The sequence below is a fragment of the Salvelinus sp. IW2-2015 genome, linkage group LG20 (genome assembly GCF_002910315.2).
Source record: "Salvelinus sp. IW2-2015 linkage group LG20, ASM291031v2, whole genome shotgun sequence".
Lineage (NCBI taxonomy): Eukaryota > Metazoa > Chordata > Actinopteri > Salmoniformes > Salmonidae > Salvelinus > Salvelinus sp. IW2-2015.
The window spans coordinates 24,225,171-24,244,954 of record NC_036860.1 but is presented as its reverse complement, the minus strand read 5'-3'; the positions used below and the strand labels follow the sequence as shown (position 1 = coordinate 24,244,954).

The 19,784-nt window shown below is 43.6% G+C and overlaps 1 protein-coding gene across 1 annotated transcript; it reads right to left on the bottom strand.

Moving 5' to 3' along the window:
• Positions 1-5,935: 5,935 nt before the first annotated feature.
• LOC111980276 (uncharacterized) lies at positions 5,936-10,622 on the bottom strand. Its single transcript, XM_024010982.2, has 6 exons — positions 10,196-10,622; positions 9,951-10,022; positions 8,286-8,675; positions 8,091-8,181; positions 7,581-7,714; positions 5,936-6,680 (listed from the first exon to the last, which is right to left on the bottom strand). Exons 2-6 carry the CDS (start codon positions 9,991-9,993, stop codon positions 6,514-6,516), a joined length of 825 nt encoding a protein of 274 aa, XP_023866750.1. The 5' UTR covers positions 9,994-10,022; positions 10,196-10,622; the 3' UTR covers positions 5,936-6,513.
• Between the last annotated feature and the right edge of the window lie 9,162 nt (positions 10,623-19,784).

Below are 19,784 nucleotides of genomic sequence, written 5' to 3'. Positions count from 1 at the left end.
CTTAATGCGTTTGAGCCAATCAGTTGTGTTGTGACAAGGTAGGAGTGGTATACAGAAGATAGCCCTATTTGGTAAAAGACCAAGTCCATATTATGGCAAGAACAGCTCAAATAAGTAAAGAGAAATGACAGTCCATCATTACTTTAAGACCAGAAGGTCAGTCGACGCAGAACATTTCAAGAACTTTGAAAGTTTCTTCAAGTGCAGTTGCTAAAACCTTCAAGTGCTATGATGAAACTGGCTCTCATGAGGACTGCCACAGGAAAGGAAGACACAGAGTTACCTCTGCTGCAGAGGATAAGTTCATTTGATTTACCAACATCAGAAATTGTAGCCCAAATAAACACCTCACAGAGTTCAAGTAACAGACACATCTCAACGTCAACTTTTCAGAGGAGACTGCGTGAATCAGGCCTTCATGGTCGATTTGCTGCAAAGAAACCCCTACTAAAGGACACCAATAATAATAAGAGACTTGCTTGGGCCAAGAAACATGAGCAATGGACATTGAAATGAAAATCTGTCCTTTGATCTGAGTCCAAAATTTAGATTTTTGGTTCCAACCGCCGTGTCTTTGTGAGAAGCAAAGTAGGTGAACAGATCCTCATGTGTGGTTCCCACCATGACGCATAGAGGAGGTGTGATGGTGTGGGGTGCTTTGCTGGTGACACTGTCAGTGATTTATTTAGAATTCAAGGCACACTTAACCAGCATGGCTACCACAGCATTCTGCAGCAATACGCCATCCCATCTGGTTGCGCTTGGTGGGACTATCATTTGTTTTTCAACAGGACAATGTCCCAAAACACCTCCAGGCTACGTATGGGCTATTTGAGGAGAGTGATGGAGTGCTGCATCAGATGACCTGGCCTCCACAATCACCCGACCTCAACCCAATTGAGATGGATTGGGACGAGTTGGACCGCAGAGTGAAGGAAAAGCAGCCAACAAGTGATCAGCACATGTGGGAACTCCTTCAAGACTGTTGGAAAAGCATTCCTCATGAAGCTAGTTGAGAGAATGCCAAGAGTGCGCAAAGCTGTCATCAAGGCAAAGGSTGGCTACTTTGAAGAATCTAAAATATTAAATATGTTATGATTTGTTTAAGACTTTTTTTGGTTACTACATGATTCCATATGTGTTATATCATAGTTTTGATGTCTTCACTATTATTCTACAATGTAGAAAATATTAAATATAAAGAAAAAACCTTGAATGAGTTGGTGTGTCCAAACTTTTGACTGGTACTGTATGTAGTGTATGTGAACGTGTTTGGGTTTTGTTTGGGAGTATCAATTAGTGTGTACATGGTGTGTATATATAGTCTAGTGAGTGTGCGTAGGGTCAGTGCAAGATAGGGTCGGTGCTCGATAGGCGAAGGACACTGTCTACCGGTGTCCTAGTTCTCTAGCTATCTATCCCAGTACTCTCCTGCTGTGTACCGGAGTCCTAGCTATCACACGGTGTCCTTGGCTCCAGCCTGACAAACACCTGCCCTCGCCGTTGTTAACAGAACTGCGGGAAAGCAGTGCCCCACCTCCTAGTTTAAAAAAATGTACCAATAGAGGTATAAAGAGGACGCCCCAAATTGCAGGTCGCATTTACACCCTTCTCTCTAGATAAGTCAAAATTGGCTATATCGTAATAATTCATGAAAACTAAAATGAGCATATTGGTCTTACTTTAAGGTGAGGGTTAGGCATTAAGGTTAGCAGTGTGGTTAATGTTAGGGTTAAGGTTATGGTTAGGTTTAAATTAAGATTTTATGACTTTGTGGCTGTGCCAGCTAGTGACCACTCTGCAGAGCTGCCACCAGAACAAGATTCATGATGAAAAATGCTAACCTGCCTCTTTAAAGCGAAAGGAGCACTGTACTGTCCCACAGTCAGCAACCAAGAGGAGATATAGTACTTCAAAGGCTATTATCCAGGATATAGGCATGTTCAAATCTCATATTGAAGTTAACTGGGTGAAATTCTTTTGGGAAATTTTTATTTTTGATACACTTCTTTATGAAGTGGAAGGGATCCCAAAGCTGTGGAGAAGGAGACCGATTTGAATTGATTTACAGCTTTTACCGTTAACACATATACAGTTATTATAACTCATTTACATTCTGGTTATTGTGTGATTAGCCTATAATATACTGTGAACAAAACATGACATGGACTCACCAGGTGAAATCTCTGAACCCTTATTGATGTCACCTGTTAAATCCACTTCAATCAGTGTAGATGAAGGGGAGGAGACATGTTAAAAATGATTATTAACCCTTGAGACATGGATTGTGTACATCATGTGCCATTCAGAGGGCGAATGGGCAAGACAAAATATTTAAGTGCCTTTGAACGGATTGTGGTTGATGGTTTGAGTGTGTCAAGAACTGCAACGCTGCTCGGTTTCTCATGCCCATGTTGACTCCAATGCTTCCCACAGTTGTGCCATGTTGGCTGGATGTCCTTCGGGTGGTGGACTGTTCTTTATACACACAGGAAACTGTTGAGTGTGAAAATCCCAGCAGCGTTGCAGTTCTTGACACAAACTGGTGCACTTAAATATTTTGTCTTGCCCATTCACCCTCTGAATGACACACATACATAACCTTTCTCCTCCCCTTCATCTATACTGATTGACGTGGATTTAGCAAGTGACATCAATAAGGGATCAGAGCTTACACCTGTATTCACCTGGTCAGTCTATGTCATGGAAAGAGCAGATGTCCCTAATGTTTTGTACACTCAGTGTATCCTGTATTATTTGATATGATTTTATAATGTAAACATAATATCTACTGTAAAACAAGATCAATAAATATCCTTAAGAATCAGCCAAAGACTTTATACCAAAGCACAACTTCAAGAATGCCACACATACAGTGGGGCAAAAAAGTATTTAGTCAGCCACCAATTGTGCAAGTTCTCCCACTTAAAAAGATGAGAGAGGCCTGTCATTTTCATCATAGGTACACTTCAACTATGACAGACAAAATGAGAAAAAAAATTCCAGAAAATCACATTGTAGGATTTTTAATGAATTGATTTGCAAATTACGGTGGAAAATAAGTATTTGGTCAATAACAAAAGTTTATCTCAATACTTTGTTATATACCCTTTGTTGGCAATGACAGAGGTCAAACGTTTTCTGTAAGTCTTCACAAGGTTTTCACACACTGTTGCTGGTATTTTGGCCCATTCCTCTATGCAGATCTCCTCTAGAGCAGTGATGTTTTGGGGCTGTTGCTGGGCAACACGGACTTTCAACTCCCTCCAAAGATTTTCTATGGGGTTGAGATCTGGAGACTGGCTAGGCCACTCCAGGACCTTGAAATGCTTCTTACGAAGCCACTCCTTCGTTGCCCAGGCGGTGTGTTTGGGATCATTGTCATGCTGAAAGACCCAGCCACGTTTCATCTTCAATGCCCTTGCTGATGGAAGGAGGTTTTCACTCAAAATCTCACGATACATGGCCCCATTCATTCTTTCCTTTACACGGATCAGTCGTCCTGGTCCCTTTGCAGAAAAACAGKCCCAAAGCATGATGTTTCCACCCCCATGCTTCACAGTAGGTATGGTGTTCTTTGGATGCAACTCAGCATTCTTTGTCCTCCAAACACGACGAGTTGAGTTTTTACCAAAAAGTTCTATTTTGGTTTCATCTGACCATATGACATTCTCCCAATCTTCTTCTGGATCATCCAAATGCTCTCTAGCAAACTTCAGACGGGCCTGGACATGTACTGGCTTAAGCAGGGGGACACGTCTGGCACTGCAGGATTTGAGTCCCTGGCGGCGTAGTGTGTTACTGATGGTAGGCTTTGTTACTTTGGTCCTAGCTCTCTGCAGGTCATTCACTAGGTCCCCCCGTGTGTTTCTGGGATTTTTGCTCACCGTTCTTGTGATCATTTTGACCCCACGGGGTGAGATCTTGCGTGGAGCCCCAGATCGAGGGAGATTATCAGTGGTCTTGTATGTCTTCCATTTCCTAATAATTGCTCCCACAGTTGATTTCTTCAAACCAAGCTGCTTACCTATTGCACATTCAGTCTTCCCAGCCTGGTGCAGGTCTACAATTTTGTTTCTGGTGTCCTTTGACAGCTCTTTGGTCTTGGCCATAGTGGAGTTTGGAGGGTGACTGTTTGAGGTTGTGTCTTTTATACTGATAACAAGTTCAAACAGGTGCCATTAATACAGGTAACGAGTGGAGGACAGAGGAGCCTCTTAAAGAAGAAGTTACAGGTCTGTGAGAGCCAGAAATCTTGCTTGTTTGTAGGCGACCAAATACTTATTTTCCACCATAATTTGCAAATAAATTCATTAAAAATCCTAAAATGTGATTTTCTGGATTTTTTTCTTCTCATTTTGTCTGTCATAGTGGAAGTGTACCTATGATTAAAATTACAGGCCTCTCTCATCTTTTTAAGTGGGAGAACTTGCACAATTTGTGGCTGACTAAATACTTTTTTGCCCCACTGTATGCCTGGCAAGTTTCCCTCATGCCCACAATAATTCTAGACCAACGACAGGGTGTAGAACCCCAATGCTCTTATCTGTTACTCAACATCAGTGCCTGATCTTCTTGTCTGTCATCATTAAATATAGTTGACACATCAATTGATGAGGATGAGCCATACCTGAAGGTTGTGGTGGTGGTGAGCCAAAACTCACACAAGCTGCTGCTACTCACTCAAGTTGCAGCTGAGCTGTTGCCCATGGATGTCACCGACAGGGGGGTGGTGTATGTACATAACCTCCTTCACTCTGTACATATACTGTATAACTCTGAGACAAGCATAAAAACAATGCAGGTATAATGGGTCGGCTCTGGGCGGCAGGTAGCCTAGTGGTTAAAAGTGGTGGGGCATTAACCTAAAGGTTGCTGGCTTGAATCCTGAGCAGACTAGGTTAAAAAATCTGACGATGTGCCCTTGAGCAAGGCACGTTAAATCAAATCAAATCAATCCTAATTGTGCCTTTAAATTGCTCTGGATAAGAGCATTGACTAAAATATGAAACTGTAGAAGCTAATACAATGGATAAAGATGTTGATGATTTGGCATCCTCAGTGATAGAGATTCTGTTTTGGAATCCTTTCAAAAGTCCCATTTCAGATATCTACCGTGAGGAGGTAGATCAGGTGATACAGACCAAATGGCTTTTGGCACGTTTTCCCACAAGATAAATCTGACATAAACACTTCTATAATTTGCCTTGAATCTGACTGGTGCCATGAATAATATGCTCTTAATGTGAAATGATGTTGTCTCTACCATCTGTCTACCAGCATTGAAATTAGCTCACTAGGAAAGTAGAGCACATTTATTTCTGTTTTTGTCTGGATTGACAATGAATGGGTCCTTTGTTGTAAGGAGAACATGGACTATATCTCACTTTTTCCCATCTCAAGCAAAAGAAGATCAGCATCTGTCAAACAGAGCTCTGTTATTGATGTGAATCCACTTGTTTGAAGGGCACTCTATACTGGCAAATATAAACTGGGTGGTTCCAGCCCTGAATGTTGACTGGCTGACAGCCGTGGTATATGAGACTGTATACCATGGGGTATGACAAAACATTTGTTTTTACTGCTTTAATTACTTCAGTAACCAGTTTATAATGGCAATAAGGCCCGAGGGGGTGTGGTATATGGCCAATATACCACGGCTAAGGGCTGTTCTTACGCACAACACATCACTGAGTGCCTGGATACAGCCATTAGCTGTGGTATATTGGCCATATACCACACCCCCTTGGGCCTTATTGCTATTATGAACTGGTTACTGAAGTATTTAAAGCAGTAAAAACAAATAAATATATTTGATGCAATCCTTCTCTGTTGCACATGGAATGACTGATGTGGTAGAGCCTACTTGGTCGCTCTGTCTTTCCATTTCAGTTTAGCATTGATTAGATGCACAGAAAGAGTGTGTTATAAAGTGTTGGTTTTGCATTTTTTATTGAACATGCACTACATTCATATATGGAAAAACACAAATACATTTAGAAAGACACAAATGTTAAAATTAGCTGAAAAATACACAATTAAGGGGGTTGGAGTACTGCTTGTCCACTGTGTTTGCCTTCTTTTTTTGTTAACTTAAGAGTGCCATCCAAATAGTAGGCCCTACACACACTTTAATTGAAGTTGGCATGGATGAACTATTTTTGTGATACATTTTCAGCTCAACACAGAGGTTTGTGTTGAGATGTAGCATCATCTTGTGGTACATTATGAATACTGCATCTAGGAACATGTTGTTTAATGCCCTCTGATGGTGCAAAGGACAATTGCAGTTGTACCTGGCCTATTCACTCACATGGGAGGACCATAGAGACAAATACCAAGAGAAATATGGTTGTAGTTTATCTATAGTACTAGGGATGTGGTCAAAGTGAATGGGTGGAGAGAGGTTTTTTCCCCATCACATATTAGGGAAATCAGTATTTGGGTTTCAGAAAAGTATCTGCGTCCCCAGCCTCAGTCTATAGAGGCCTGTCACATGTGGCCCAGGAGTGTTCAGATGTACGGTGATGGGTCGGAGCGGTCACACATCTGTAACTCCATGTGTGAAGTGATGCCAGAGAAGCGCTCCTGTAGGGGCAGCAGGTAACCCAGGGCCTCCCCCTGAGAGATGGCCCCCACGTAGCGGTACGGACGGATGTTGAAGATCTTCACACAGTACTCTGTCATACAAATTAAGAAAAGACTGTTAATGTAAGGGAGAGGACTCGGTGAACGACCCTTGCGTGATGAGCAACCTTGCCTGAAGACCTGAAGACTTGCCCAGGCTTTAGCTCAGTGGGACAATACCATCTTGTGATGCACATCAGACCTTGGTTATGATAAAGCGTGAAACAATAGTAATATGAACAATACCCATTTAGTCCCAGATCTTCTTGCCATGATAGCGAAAACAGACGGGCACTAACACACATTAGGAAGCCGTGGCAAACTGCTTATTCCCTCATTCTTCAACACTGCACTGCAATCAGATGATCGTTCATTTGTTCCCTGCGAGGCCTAATCATGCTACAGTTTGCACAAAGATGAAAGAGTCTGACAGAACATGTGTTCCTCCCATACTGCGGTTCAATTAGAGGTAGCGAGGACCAGAATAATGTTGTTTACCCGTTTCCAGCGCTGCTGCTTATCAGGCCAGGATGCACACGGCTAATGCAGACGCATGGCTGCGGCCTTAACGACGGCCATTACTGGAGATCATTATGCATTAGCTGCCTTTGATGGAAATTCAAAAGAAGCCAGGTCCAAGTGTCAAAGGCAAAAGGGGAGTTCAGTGGGATCTCAGCCCTCCTCCACTAGCGTGGCTAATCCCTCCAAATCCCTCGTTACTTCCTCCGTAACGAGACATCAGCCTCTGGCCTGGACAGAACACAGGCCTACCTAATGCCCCATTACACGCTACTAGATCGTCTAGAAAGGTTATAATGATTAGTTAGTGCTGTTCAAGGTTCCACTCTCACAGTCATGGTATAGGAGCATCCTTGAGTTACCAGTCTCTTGTGTGTTTTTTTTGCTGAATGTGAAATCTACGGCAATGAAGCTACACAGTATGAAGTGCTCACCGGAGTTGGTAAGTTTAACGCCATCGTACTGGATACCGACCACTGGCCCCCTCAGGGTACCTGAGAAGGGGGCGTTGACAATGCTGTAATCGTCACACACCACATCCACTGCCTTGTGGAGGCTGTCACCATCTCTGTGAGAGAAAACATACAAAACATATTTATCCCTATTTACATGTTAGTCATATAGCAGACGCTCTTCTCCAGAGCGACTTACAGGAGCAATTAGGGTTAAGTGCCTTGCTCAAGGGCACATTGACAGATTTTTTGCCTAGTTGGCTTAAGAGATTCAAACTAGCAACCTTTCGGTTACTGACCCAATACTCTTAAACTTAACCGCTAGGCTACTCGCCGCCTTAGACGTACATTTCAACCTATATTGTCAATGATGTAACGTAACCCATCTTTCTGTGGTTTAAACATGAGCAGTGTCAAGCTCAGAGAGGTATGATAAGCTCTGTGAAATGTCCCCAAAAGAGAATAAAATAGGCCCCCTCCCATGTCAGAGACCTTCTAGAGTTGAAGCCCCCACAGCCAAACAAGTCACAACCCCTCACTCTGTTGTTATGGTGACCGGCACACAGGACGCTCCAAGCCCCGGCTGTAGGGACAAGACATGAGACTGTGTTACCACTGAACATAGCAGAAAGCCAAAAGACTCCTAATGTGAACTACCAAGCAGAGAGTTATAGAGTAGTGTGTCACCTGGCATACAGCAATGGTGTGTCTTAGGTGCAGCACACTTGTCCTTCAGGTACCTCCCCTGACAGACGTAGAAACTGCGTTGGCAGATGCCACCGATGCTAGAGCAGAGAGTGTCGTTCCTTGGCTCCTTGTCACTTTTTGGACTTCCTGTCTCCTTGCCTTTGACCTTTTCGTTCCGGGTCAGCTTCTGTCCTTTCTTGTTGTGTCCCACTTTTGGATCCCTTTTGACCTCAACAACACCTTCGACCTTCTTCTTCTTTCCTTTATTGTCTTTTCCCACCTTCAAATCCTTTTTTACTTCAATGACATCTCCGACCTTCTTCTCCTTAACCTTCTCCACCCCTCCATCCCTTTGCTTTTCACGTTCAAGAGCAAAACCAAACAGCAGGACTTGGATGTAGGAGAGAGAGAGAGAGAGAGGGGGGGGGGCAGTTCTCAATCACTCTCAATTAATTAACTTGTATTGCAACAACGCTGTAAAAAGCATGCAGGGGCCTCCACAGGTAAAACCGTAACAAGGCGCTAACTTCTAAGCTTAGAGGTTAATGGGCAGGTTGCAGTTATTCTGACCGGCATCCATTGCTCCCACCCAGTCGTCAACACTAGTGTTGGATCTTCATTAACTCTATTACTCTCAACTGCACAATGAATTTCCAATCAGTCATGGCGCCTGAACACACAGGCCGGCCCTTGTAATTGAAATGAGCTACTTATCACTAAGGCATAGTCAGGCCTTACGGAAAGCAATTTTCTCTGGCACACGCGGCACCATTGTAACCTCGAGGAAATGCAGTGGGGTTGGATTTTCTAGATGAATCAATACTAATTGATTACCCAGGCAGCCCCTGATATGAACACACATCTCAAACACAACTAACTGCACATGCTGGTCCACATGGACTTGTTGTTAGGTTAAATAGCACTCACTGGTAGTTTTTATACAACCAGGCGGAGCCCTGTTTACAGATACTTAGACAACACATCTATTTACATGGTAGACTGTCTTATTTTACTATGACTAACAGTTGAATAGTTTCATTGCCTTAATACGAGTGTTATTTTGTTTAATTGCTACTTTGTAATTACTTTGCCACCATGGCCTATTTATTGCCTTACCTCTCTTATCCTACCTCATTTGCACATGCTGTATATAGATTGTTTTACTGTATTATTGATTGTATGTTCGTTTATTCCATGTGTAACTCTGTGTTGTTGTTTGTGTCGAACTGCTTTGCTTTATCTTGGCCAGGTCGCAGTTGCAAATGAGTACTTGTTCTCAACTAGCCTACCTGGTTAAATAAAGGTGAAATAAAATATAATTAAAAAGAGGGATGCTGCCTGTTGCTCACTAGTCCTTCAAAGCCACTCTGATAGCTAGCACCTAGCACCCTGGGTTAGATGCAATGTTGCACGAAACACTCCAACATGCTGTAAATGACAGTCATTCCACCAATAAGCTGATGCAACCCCCGAGGATTCTGTTTACATTAATTTACAACCACTTAATATGGTTCTCTCCATGCACTGTTGTTGTGGGGGTGCTAGGCACTGAGTGTGTTTATTGTTTTGACTGAAATCCACTTTTAAATGCAACTACTCTTCCATGGTGCATGCTCTAACAGGCTGGTAAAGTAGCCGGCATTTACTACTGGACAATGTACTCACAGTATGCAAGAAGAGCTGAGATCATGGAGATTCTTAACAACATTCTGGCAGTTTGGACTGGCACTCCAAAACCTACAAAATTAAGAATAGGAACAGAAACCAATTTGTTACGTAACGTTCGGCAAGCCTTCGTTTTAGTTTTATTCAAAATAAAAGATTGAATACATTCTCAAATAGATAGCGACTTTATTACAGGCAAAAAATGTAAAGCCAGGTCTTGATAGTAAAGTGTATGCAGTGCTTACCAGTCCCGTGGAGGAGTTGTGTGGGTGTAGTGAGGGCAACACAAAGAGAAGACTGTGTGAAACCAGGTCAGCCCAGTCTTGAGTACGCATCCCTCCTGGCCACAGGACATTCCACCACAGTCAATATTGATATTGGCATTTCAAAAAACATATCCACTGCCCAGTCGCTCGCTCTCTCTCCTGAAGGGACCGATTCTTCACTGTGTTTCCGCTCCTAAAGGAACTGCTATAGCCAGGCTAACTACATGCGTCCATTGCCGCTATGACTGTTATTCATTGTAATCTTCATCGGCGTCAGCACCGTACTCAGCATCTTCAACTCTTCCGTCAGAACCGAAACAGTCCTTTTCTCCTTCAGCACCACGCCAGTGTAATCATATTCTTCCAAAAAACACATGGTTTTATCCCGCAATAATACGGTTGTGCATGTGACCGTGCCACGTCAGCATTAGTATGGATGGACGCCTGTGAGTCTCGTGAGTACATCTCACCGCAGCATGCCCCCCTGTCAGAGCTTTAGTTAACAAGATTTTTTTTTAAAAGCATTATTCTCGAGTTCACGAGATAATTAGCTTTAGGCAGGCACACAATGCAACTACATTCAATCAATGAAATGTATTCACTCCACTCCAATTTGGCCATTCAAATGCTGCCACGTGGACATAGCACATGATGGGCAATCTGTATGGAGCCTCTTTGATGACCAGTGTGCCCAACAGCACAGCACCAGTCAGGCTGTTATGTCTAGTACAGCTGGGGTTATAGTCCTTCCCTCCCTCCCCTGGGGGAGTTATAGGACCAGGCCACTGGTGGTGTGTCGACACACTCGGAATCTTAATGTGGTGGGAGAAAAGGGGTTTTGGTGGCAGAGAGTGTTGAGCCTTTTCAGCCGGGCGGCTTTGATAATCAAATATCTGTTCGGGGGACTCTGCTGATAGACATATGGCAAGGAATTAGAAAGAGAGATGTGAAAAAGAGACGGGAGTGAATGGAGCCGTAGCTAAATCTCAGCCAGCAATGTAAACCAACACTTCGCCTTGGGCAGAGACGGGGGTATGTTGGCTCAGAGTGCCTTTTGGGTACAAGCGCCACATTCCCTAAAACTCCTCGGAGGATACGAGTGACATTTCACTCTGGCTGCTTCTTTCAGTCACTTTGTTCTGGCTTCTTCAAGGAGACAGAGAGCGAGAGGAGGAGAAGCCACAAGTGTTTCCTAGCAACAGTGTGTCCGCAGCATTCCCCCTTCCTTCTCTACCCCACACTCCCTCCTTCCCCGAGTTGCAGCAATGCACCACTTGCTCCAGAACCTGAAATACATTCTAATTCTCTTGACTCCCCGCTCCCTTTCACAAAATGGAGGGCAACATAAAATGACATTCAAGCCTAACAATCTTTAAGGAAACGGCACGCAGAGGGACAATCCCCTGTAAAGGTTGAGGTCAAGCAATTTCGCGGGAGTCACAAACCACTGGCAGACAAAATGAAGAAGGACCACTGTGATATTTCACCGCTTTAGAAGCTATGCAGCTACTTGGCAAAGCCTGCTTTCTCTCAAAGCTGGGGAAAAGAGCTGTCTCACAAAATGCTGAAGCACATGATGGATTGGAGCTCTGCTTTGTGCAAATCAGCTATCTCAACCCAGCTTCAAGTCATGACCACTTGGCCGAGTCGATCTGTAAACATATCTGAGGGACTTGGGGAGGGGGCTCAGGCAGACTGCCTCAGGGATGAGAGGAGTTCGGCGGGAGGAGTATTTTTCCCAGGTGTGTCCGACAGGGGACGCTGTAACACGGCTAATGTGTTCCACTTACATGGTTTCCGTGTACAGTACACCACATGGAGAGGGAATGTAAGGCTACTGAAGTCTAGTTACATGTCTAGCTCTCGACACCTGCAGGAAAACTGATCGTCTCTCAAAACGCAGACAGCACATCTCGCAAATGCCCTTCAGCATTCCTGAACCCCTGAACTCCTGTGGACCGTGTTAAAGGCCTGATTCATAAAACAGTGTAATAGACTGGATCCAAAGCCTCCCACACTTCACCTCTATACAGTGGGGCAAAACAGTATTTAGTCAGCCACCAATTGTGCAAGTTCTCCCACTTAAAAATATGAGAGAGGCCTGTAATTTTCATCATAGGTACACTTCAACTATGACAGACAAAATTAGGGAAAAAATCCAGAAAATCACATTGTAGGATTTTTAATGAATTTATTTGCAAATTATGGTGGAAAATAAGTATTTGGTCACCTACAAACAAGCAAAGATTTCTGGCTCCACAGACCTGTAACTTCTTCTTTTAAGAGGCTCCTCTGTCCTCCACTCGTTACCTGTATTAATGCGAACCTGTTTGAACTTGTTATCAGTATAAAACACCTGTCCACAACCTCAAACAGTCACACTCCAAACTCCACTATGGCCAAGACCAAAGAGCTGTCCAAGGACACCAAAAACAAAAATTGTAGACCTGCACCAGGCTGGGAAGACTGAATCTGCAATAGGTAAGCAGCTTGGTTTGAAGAAATCAACTGTGGGAGCAATTATTAGGAAACGGAAGACATACAAGACCATTGATAATCTCCCTCGATCTGGGCTCCACGCAAGATCCTCACCCCGTGGGGTCAAAATGATCACAAAGAACGTGAGCAAAAATCCCAGAACCACACGGGGGACCTAGTGAATGACCTGCAGAGAGCTGGACCAAAGCTAACAAAGTCTACCATCAGTAACACACTACGCCGCCAGGGACTCAAATCCTGCCAGTGCCAGACGTGTCTCCCCTTGCTTAAGCCAGTACATGTCCCAGGCCGTCTGAAGTTTGCTAGAGAGCATTTGGATGATCCAGAAGAAGATTGGGAGGGAATGTCATATGGTCAGATGAAACCAAAATAGAACTTTTTGGTAAAAACTCAACTCGTCGTGTTTGGAGGACAAAGAATGCTGAGTTGCATCCAAAGAACACCATACCTACTGTGAAGCATGGGGTGGAAACATCATGCTTTGGGCTGTTTTTCGCAAAGGGACAGGACGACTGCATGTGTGTAAGAGGAAAGATGAATGGGGCCATGTATCGTGAGATTTTGAGTTAAAACCTCCTTCCATCAGCAAGGGCATTGAAGATGAAACTGGCTGGGTCTTTCAGCATGAAATTTGATCCCAAACACACCGCCCGGCAATGAAGGAGTGGCTTCGTAAGAAGCATTTCAAGGTCCTGGAGTGGCCTAGCCAGTCTCCAGATCTCAACCCCATAAGAAAATCTTGTGGAGGGAGTTGAAAGTCCGTGTTGCCCAGCAACAGCCCCAAAACATCACTCTCTAGAGGAGATCTGCATGAGGAATGGCCAAAAATACCAGCAACAGTGTGTTGAAAACCTTGATGAAGACTTACAGAAAACGTTTGACCTCTGTCATTGCCAACAAATGGTAGTATAACAAAGTATTGAGATAAACTTTTGTATTGACCAAATACTTTATTTTCCCACCATAATTTGCAAATCAATTATGTTAAAAAAATCCTACAATGTGATTTTCTGGATTTTTTTTCTCGTTTTGTCTGTCATATTTGAAGTGTACCTATGATGAAAATTACAGGCCTCTCCCTTCTTTTTAAGTGGGAGAACTTGCACAATTGGTGGATGACTAAATACTTTTTTGCCCCACTGTATATGGCTAGATTTAAACCCATCTAATAAAGAAAATCTCGACGTCAGCAATGTTGTTTATGTCAGTAAATTAACTGGTTTGATTGACTCCTAGTCATGGTGAAATTAAATCAGGAAGGAGATGAAATATGTCCTTGTAAACTCTAGCTGTTGTTTCCACTTTTATAATGAAGATGCCAGGGCAGGGGAGTAGGAAAACATGTATGAGAAATTACAAATATTGGATACTCCATGAGTCACATTTTACTCTGGATACTGTGTCACAGTCAGAAATATATGGTTCACTATAGCAACCGGTAGACCTTCCATTTTGAGTGATGTGCATTACTGCTGTATATTTTACTGCTTTTGTATAACATGAACATGACCACTGCGGTCAACACGGCCACACCTCTAACTCTCAGGAGAATTGCATGGGTAAAACATGCACCGGGTCTTCAAAGGGGCTTTGTAGGAGCAAGAGAGGGAGTTGTTTGACATGGCAGGCAAGGTGAATGTCACACGGTCAATCAGATATTGATCAAAGTGGAGAGGGGCAGATCATGACGGATCGGCGATGGTGGAGAGAATATGAAATCCCAGCAGGAGAGCCAAGCCACATCCCCGAGCTTTGATGAGGAAGAGGATGAAGAGTCATGGTGGAGCAGCGAGCGGCGAGATGAGAAGGAGGAGCAGTGCTCCGTACAGAAGCATATGCAACGCATCTCGGTCAGTTTGTCACCCTGATTACAACTCGATGACAGCAGGGGACTCGAAAGAGCATTTAAACTCCTGCTCACACTTTCAGAGGAACAAATTAAATGTCTGCCCTGTTCATGAAGCCCGCAGCAACAGTTAGCTATTCACCCAACCAGCTGCTATTCACCCAACCAGCTGCCCCTTTAACAGTGGCAAATTCAACCGCATTTACATTGAAGAAGCTACTAAAAGAACATTTGATTATGAATTCATTTAGACTGCAAAGTAACTTCTGTTACCTCACTTCTAAGAAGAGTGGACTGCTAAATATATATGACGCAGTGTTGCTTCCAACGTTTCCCTGTAAATGTGCTCTTTGGATATAGGCTACACAAGATGGCACATCTACCCAAGTCTGACTCCGTCATCCACGCAACATCCAATTTAAAAGTCCGTTCATTAAGAAGCTCCTAATTACACCCACATCATCTATAATTACTGCATTTCTACATCCCACTTGGCTGACAAAGTTATTCCGCGCAGACTTTATGTATAATTACACTTTGTGAACACCGATAGCACACATAATTAAAACCAAAGTGATGCTCACACGCCCGTCAGACGCTCTGAGCAAATCTTTTTTTTTTTTTACAGAAAAACAAATCCTTGTAAGGGAATACAAGTTATGTAACACTCTGGGTGAAATTCTCACATGCAAATGGTGAGACACAATGTGAAACAGAGAGATGAGAAAAGAAAGAACAGACCAGAACAACAACATATCTCCAACACAGATGGACTAGAGAGAATGTACCCATATCCTTATTTGGAAGATCGCCTGTTGGTTCGCTAGTCAGATCGTTGGTGTGTACTGGGCATCAAAATATCAGCAAAAAACAATAGATAATCACAGATAATGAAAGCATCTTTAAAAGGTGTCATCATTTCAAAAAAAAAAAAAAAAGTGCCTCTGTAAAATAAGTGATTGAAATGAAGAGTGAGGTTTGATACTGGCTCTTTGTTTTGCTACTGGGATGACAGTGCAGCACATGGTATTAGATTGGCCTCTAGATGGCAGAAAGATCTTACGGGTGAAGGCTGGCTTGCTGATGAGAGAGAGAGAGTAAGAGAGAAAGAGAGAGAGAGAAGCACGTTGCTGCAGTATGGAACACAGAGGTTAATCAGAGCGACTTCTCATGCCAGGAAACGTGATCATTCAAACAACTGAAGAGAAAAACAAAATTTGTTTGCTTATTAATAATCCGTGCTATCATAGTTTCTCCCCTTTTCATTTGATTCTGTATTGAAACTGTATTGAAATTCATAAAACGGTGTGTCGCGGCTGTGACAAACAAGGCTTGGCAGAAGAGCAAGTTTGATGATGATCTCCTGGAGCTGCCTAGCTACCTCGTCTCCTCCTCACTCGTCCTGCTATCCGACAGATCTAACATTTAGATACGTTACTACAGCCAACAGAGCGCCACGGGGAGGATACAGCCTCAGTAAATAATGCACTCAAGTGGCCAATACATTTAGCCACAGATGCTGGGGGATGGCGGCGAGGATAAAAACATGTACATGTGCATCTATCTATGCAGAAATGGAGAGAAATGAGTACAAATTCATACCAGCTAATTAGATGGGTGTTCAGCAATGTACACATGCATAGAACCCACTGTGTTCAATAGCGCAGCAGTCAGAAGAGATCCAACCACTCCTAGGAGAGCTCATTAATACTAGGAGTTAAATAGCTGTGAGAGAAGCTCTGCTCTGTGGTCAATACAACCTGGCAGGAGACCTTACTGATCCTCTTGCATGTAAGGCCACATGCCACGCATCACAGGAGGCTGCTGAGGGGAGGATGGCTCATAATAATGGCTGGAATGGAGTGAAAGGAATGGTATCAAACACACGGAAACCATGTGTTGGATGTGTTCGACACCATTCCATTAATTCTGTTCCGGTCCTCCCCAATTAAGCTGCCACTGGCCAACTGTGCCACACATATAGCCATGTATGTCGCAATAGGCCACATATACAGCGAAGACTGACATTTCTTCATAGAAAACTGGCTGAAAGAAACTGTGTGATCATGTCACAACAAATGCAATGTCTTATTATTGTCTTAGAGTCTTATTTTGGGCAAATAGAGAGATGTATGTGACTGCAGTCAGTCCTACCCTAGTGAGAGCAGATTTGTTTGCAGCATATTCAGAGGTGTTCATGGAGAAAGAGCCTCACACAGCGAGTGACTCCCTGCAGTTGAATCACATTCACTCCACAGGAACAGAGAGAGAGAGGGAGGGCAGGAACACAAGAGACGAGAGGCCCAAGGAACAGAGATAAGGAGAGGGTAAGAGGGCTGGAACAGAAGAGATGAGAGAGAGAAGAGAGAGAGAGAGAGATGTAGAGAGAGAGAGAGAGAGAAGAGAGTAGAGAGAGAAGAGAGAGATAGCGGAACAGAGAGAGAGAGAGAAAGGGCAGGAACAGAGAGAGAGAGAGAGAGAGAGAGAGGGCAGGAACAGAGAGAGAGGAGTTAGAGAGATGAGAGAGAGTAAGAGAGAGAGAAGAGAAGAAGAGAAGATGAGAGAGGTGGCCCCGAGCCCCGTTGAGAGAGAGAAGAGAGAAGACGAGAGAGAGAGAAGAACACAGAGACAGAGAGACGTAGTAGCGAGAAGAGAGAGAGAGAGAGAGAGAGAGAGAGAGAGAGAGAGAAGAGAGAGAGAGTATAGAGAGGCAGGGAACCAGAAGAGAAGAAGAGAGAAGAGGGCGGAACAGAGAGAGAGAGAGAGGCAGGGAGAGGAGAGAGGGCAGGAACAGCATTGCTGGAGCTTATTCTCATCAGCACGCGGCCGGTCAGCAACGACAGTGTTACAGGGAGGGCAGCCATGTCCAGGGACTGACTGCGACCCTCTCCTCTCCCTTACATCCACCCCTCTCCCTCGGTTGGCTTCCCTGTGAGTTGGACCATGAGGAGCGCCTTCCAGAGGAGAGTTCAAACATATTACTCTCTGAGGATGGTTAATCCTGAATTAACCCTGAGACACAAAACACAGACACGCAGACACTGGCACACACAACACGCACGCACACACTGGCACACACACACACGGCACACAACACACACACACACACCACACACACACCACACACACACACACACACACACACACACACACACACACACACACAACACCACACAGCACACACACACACACACACACACACACACACACACACCAATCCAACTACCACAGGGAAGGGACAGGCAGTGTGTGTATGAACGTGTGAGCATAACTGCTGCATGGGTCTGAGGATATGTAGAGGGTGAATGAGACCAGGATACACTGTCTCTACAATATACTGCACCTATCCCAGCCCCCACTGGCCTGCATGGCTGGTATGATAATGGAGAGGTGTGTTTTAGTTTTAATGGCGGGAGACGGTCGCATTATCACATCTGCGGTGGAGCTCACTCACGCTCCTCACACATGCCACATATCTTGGCAGCTCACCTTGACTTGGCAGGACTGGCGTCATAAATCCCTTCTTATCTGGTGTCTCAAACACACCCAGATATATGACTGTGGAATCACACTGCAATATGTAGCGCCTATCAGTAGACAGCCCAGACAGCAAGGCCCCTCAGTGGAGTCATGTATGGATCATCATTATCATCAGCTCTCTGCACAGCCAACTGTGTCTCACCTCCAGTTTTCATCACCATGGAAACTTAAACTTAAGTTAAAAAACTTGTACTTTCTTATATCCATAGCTGTTCTCACTGTTGTGAATAATAACTTTTATCTTAGTAATTTCCCTTCATTTAGCATGGGACTTTGTCCATGCTTGCTTGGTTCAAGATTTTGCTTGGTTCAAGTTTGCTTGGTTCAAAATATTCAGTGCCTTCAGAAGGTATTCACACCCGTTAACTTTTTCCACATTTCATTGTGTTACAGCCTGAATTTAAAATAGATTAAATGTCTGTTTTTTTTGTCACTGATCTACACACAATACCCCATAACGTCAAAGTGGAATTAAGGTTTTATAAATGTTTACAAATTAATACAAAAAGAAAAGCTGTCTTGGGTCAAAAAGTATTCAACCCCTTTGTTATGGCAAGCCTAAATATGTTCAGGAGTAAAAATTTGCTTAAAAAGTCACATAATACTGCAAGTTGCATGGACTGCAATAATAGTATTTAACATGATTTTTAAGTGACTACTCCACCTCTGTTCCCCACACATACAATTATCTGTAAAGTTAAGCAGCGAATTTCAAGCAGAGATTCAAGCACAACGATCAGGGAGGTTTTCCAATGGTTCGCAAAAAAGGGCAACTATTGGTAGATAGTCAAAAAAAGCTGTCATTGAATATCCCTTTGAGCAAAATGTGGGAAAGAAATGTACTTTTTGTCCTGAAAACAAAGTGTTATGTTTGGGGCAAATCCAAGACAACACATCACTGAGTGCCACTCTTTATATTTTCAAGTATGGTGGTGGCTGCATCATGTTATGGGTATGCTTGTCATTGGCCAGGAAAAGGGAGTTTAAAAAACATTTAATACGAATTTTCAAATAGAACAGCATAGCTCAGTATTGTATTATTATTTTATACAGTCTTTTTGCTTATCTTTATCAATTTTAGTCTTATAAGCAAAGGGCAAACATTATCACAGGCAGAGTACACATTGAAATGTAACACCTGACTATGACTTTGTTTTGTATCTCTGTGTTCCAGTTCTCTTCTATGGAACTTCAACGTGTTTGGTCAGATTCACCTTCAGACAGGTGTCTCTAATTCACACCCCCATCCTATCACCACGTTCCAGACACACTACACAGGGTGGAGGTGTAAAGACAGGAGGGCTGGGTAGAGTTAGCTGGTCAGGGCTAATGAGAACCCAAAACATGTCAAAGCCAGGAACCCCTGACTGCCACAACAGTTCGACATGCAGACAATCTAAAAACAGCAGATTTGACAAGAGTGGAGAGGGACAGAGGAGGAGGACGGATATATACTGTAGAGAGAATAGGTAAAGGAGAAAGAGAGAGTACGAGAGAGTGATACTTGGGTACACTGATGGGATATGAGGAGAATCACTTTCTAGCGGAGACCTGGGAGAAGAGAGCAAGAGAACAGGGACACAACATTTACATTTACATTTAAGTCATTTAGCAGACGCTCTTATCCAGAGCGACTTACAAATTGGTGCATTCACCTTATGATATCCAGTGGAACAACCACTT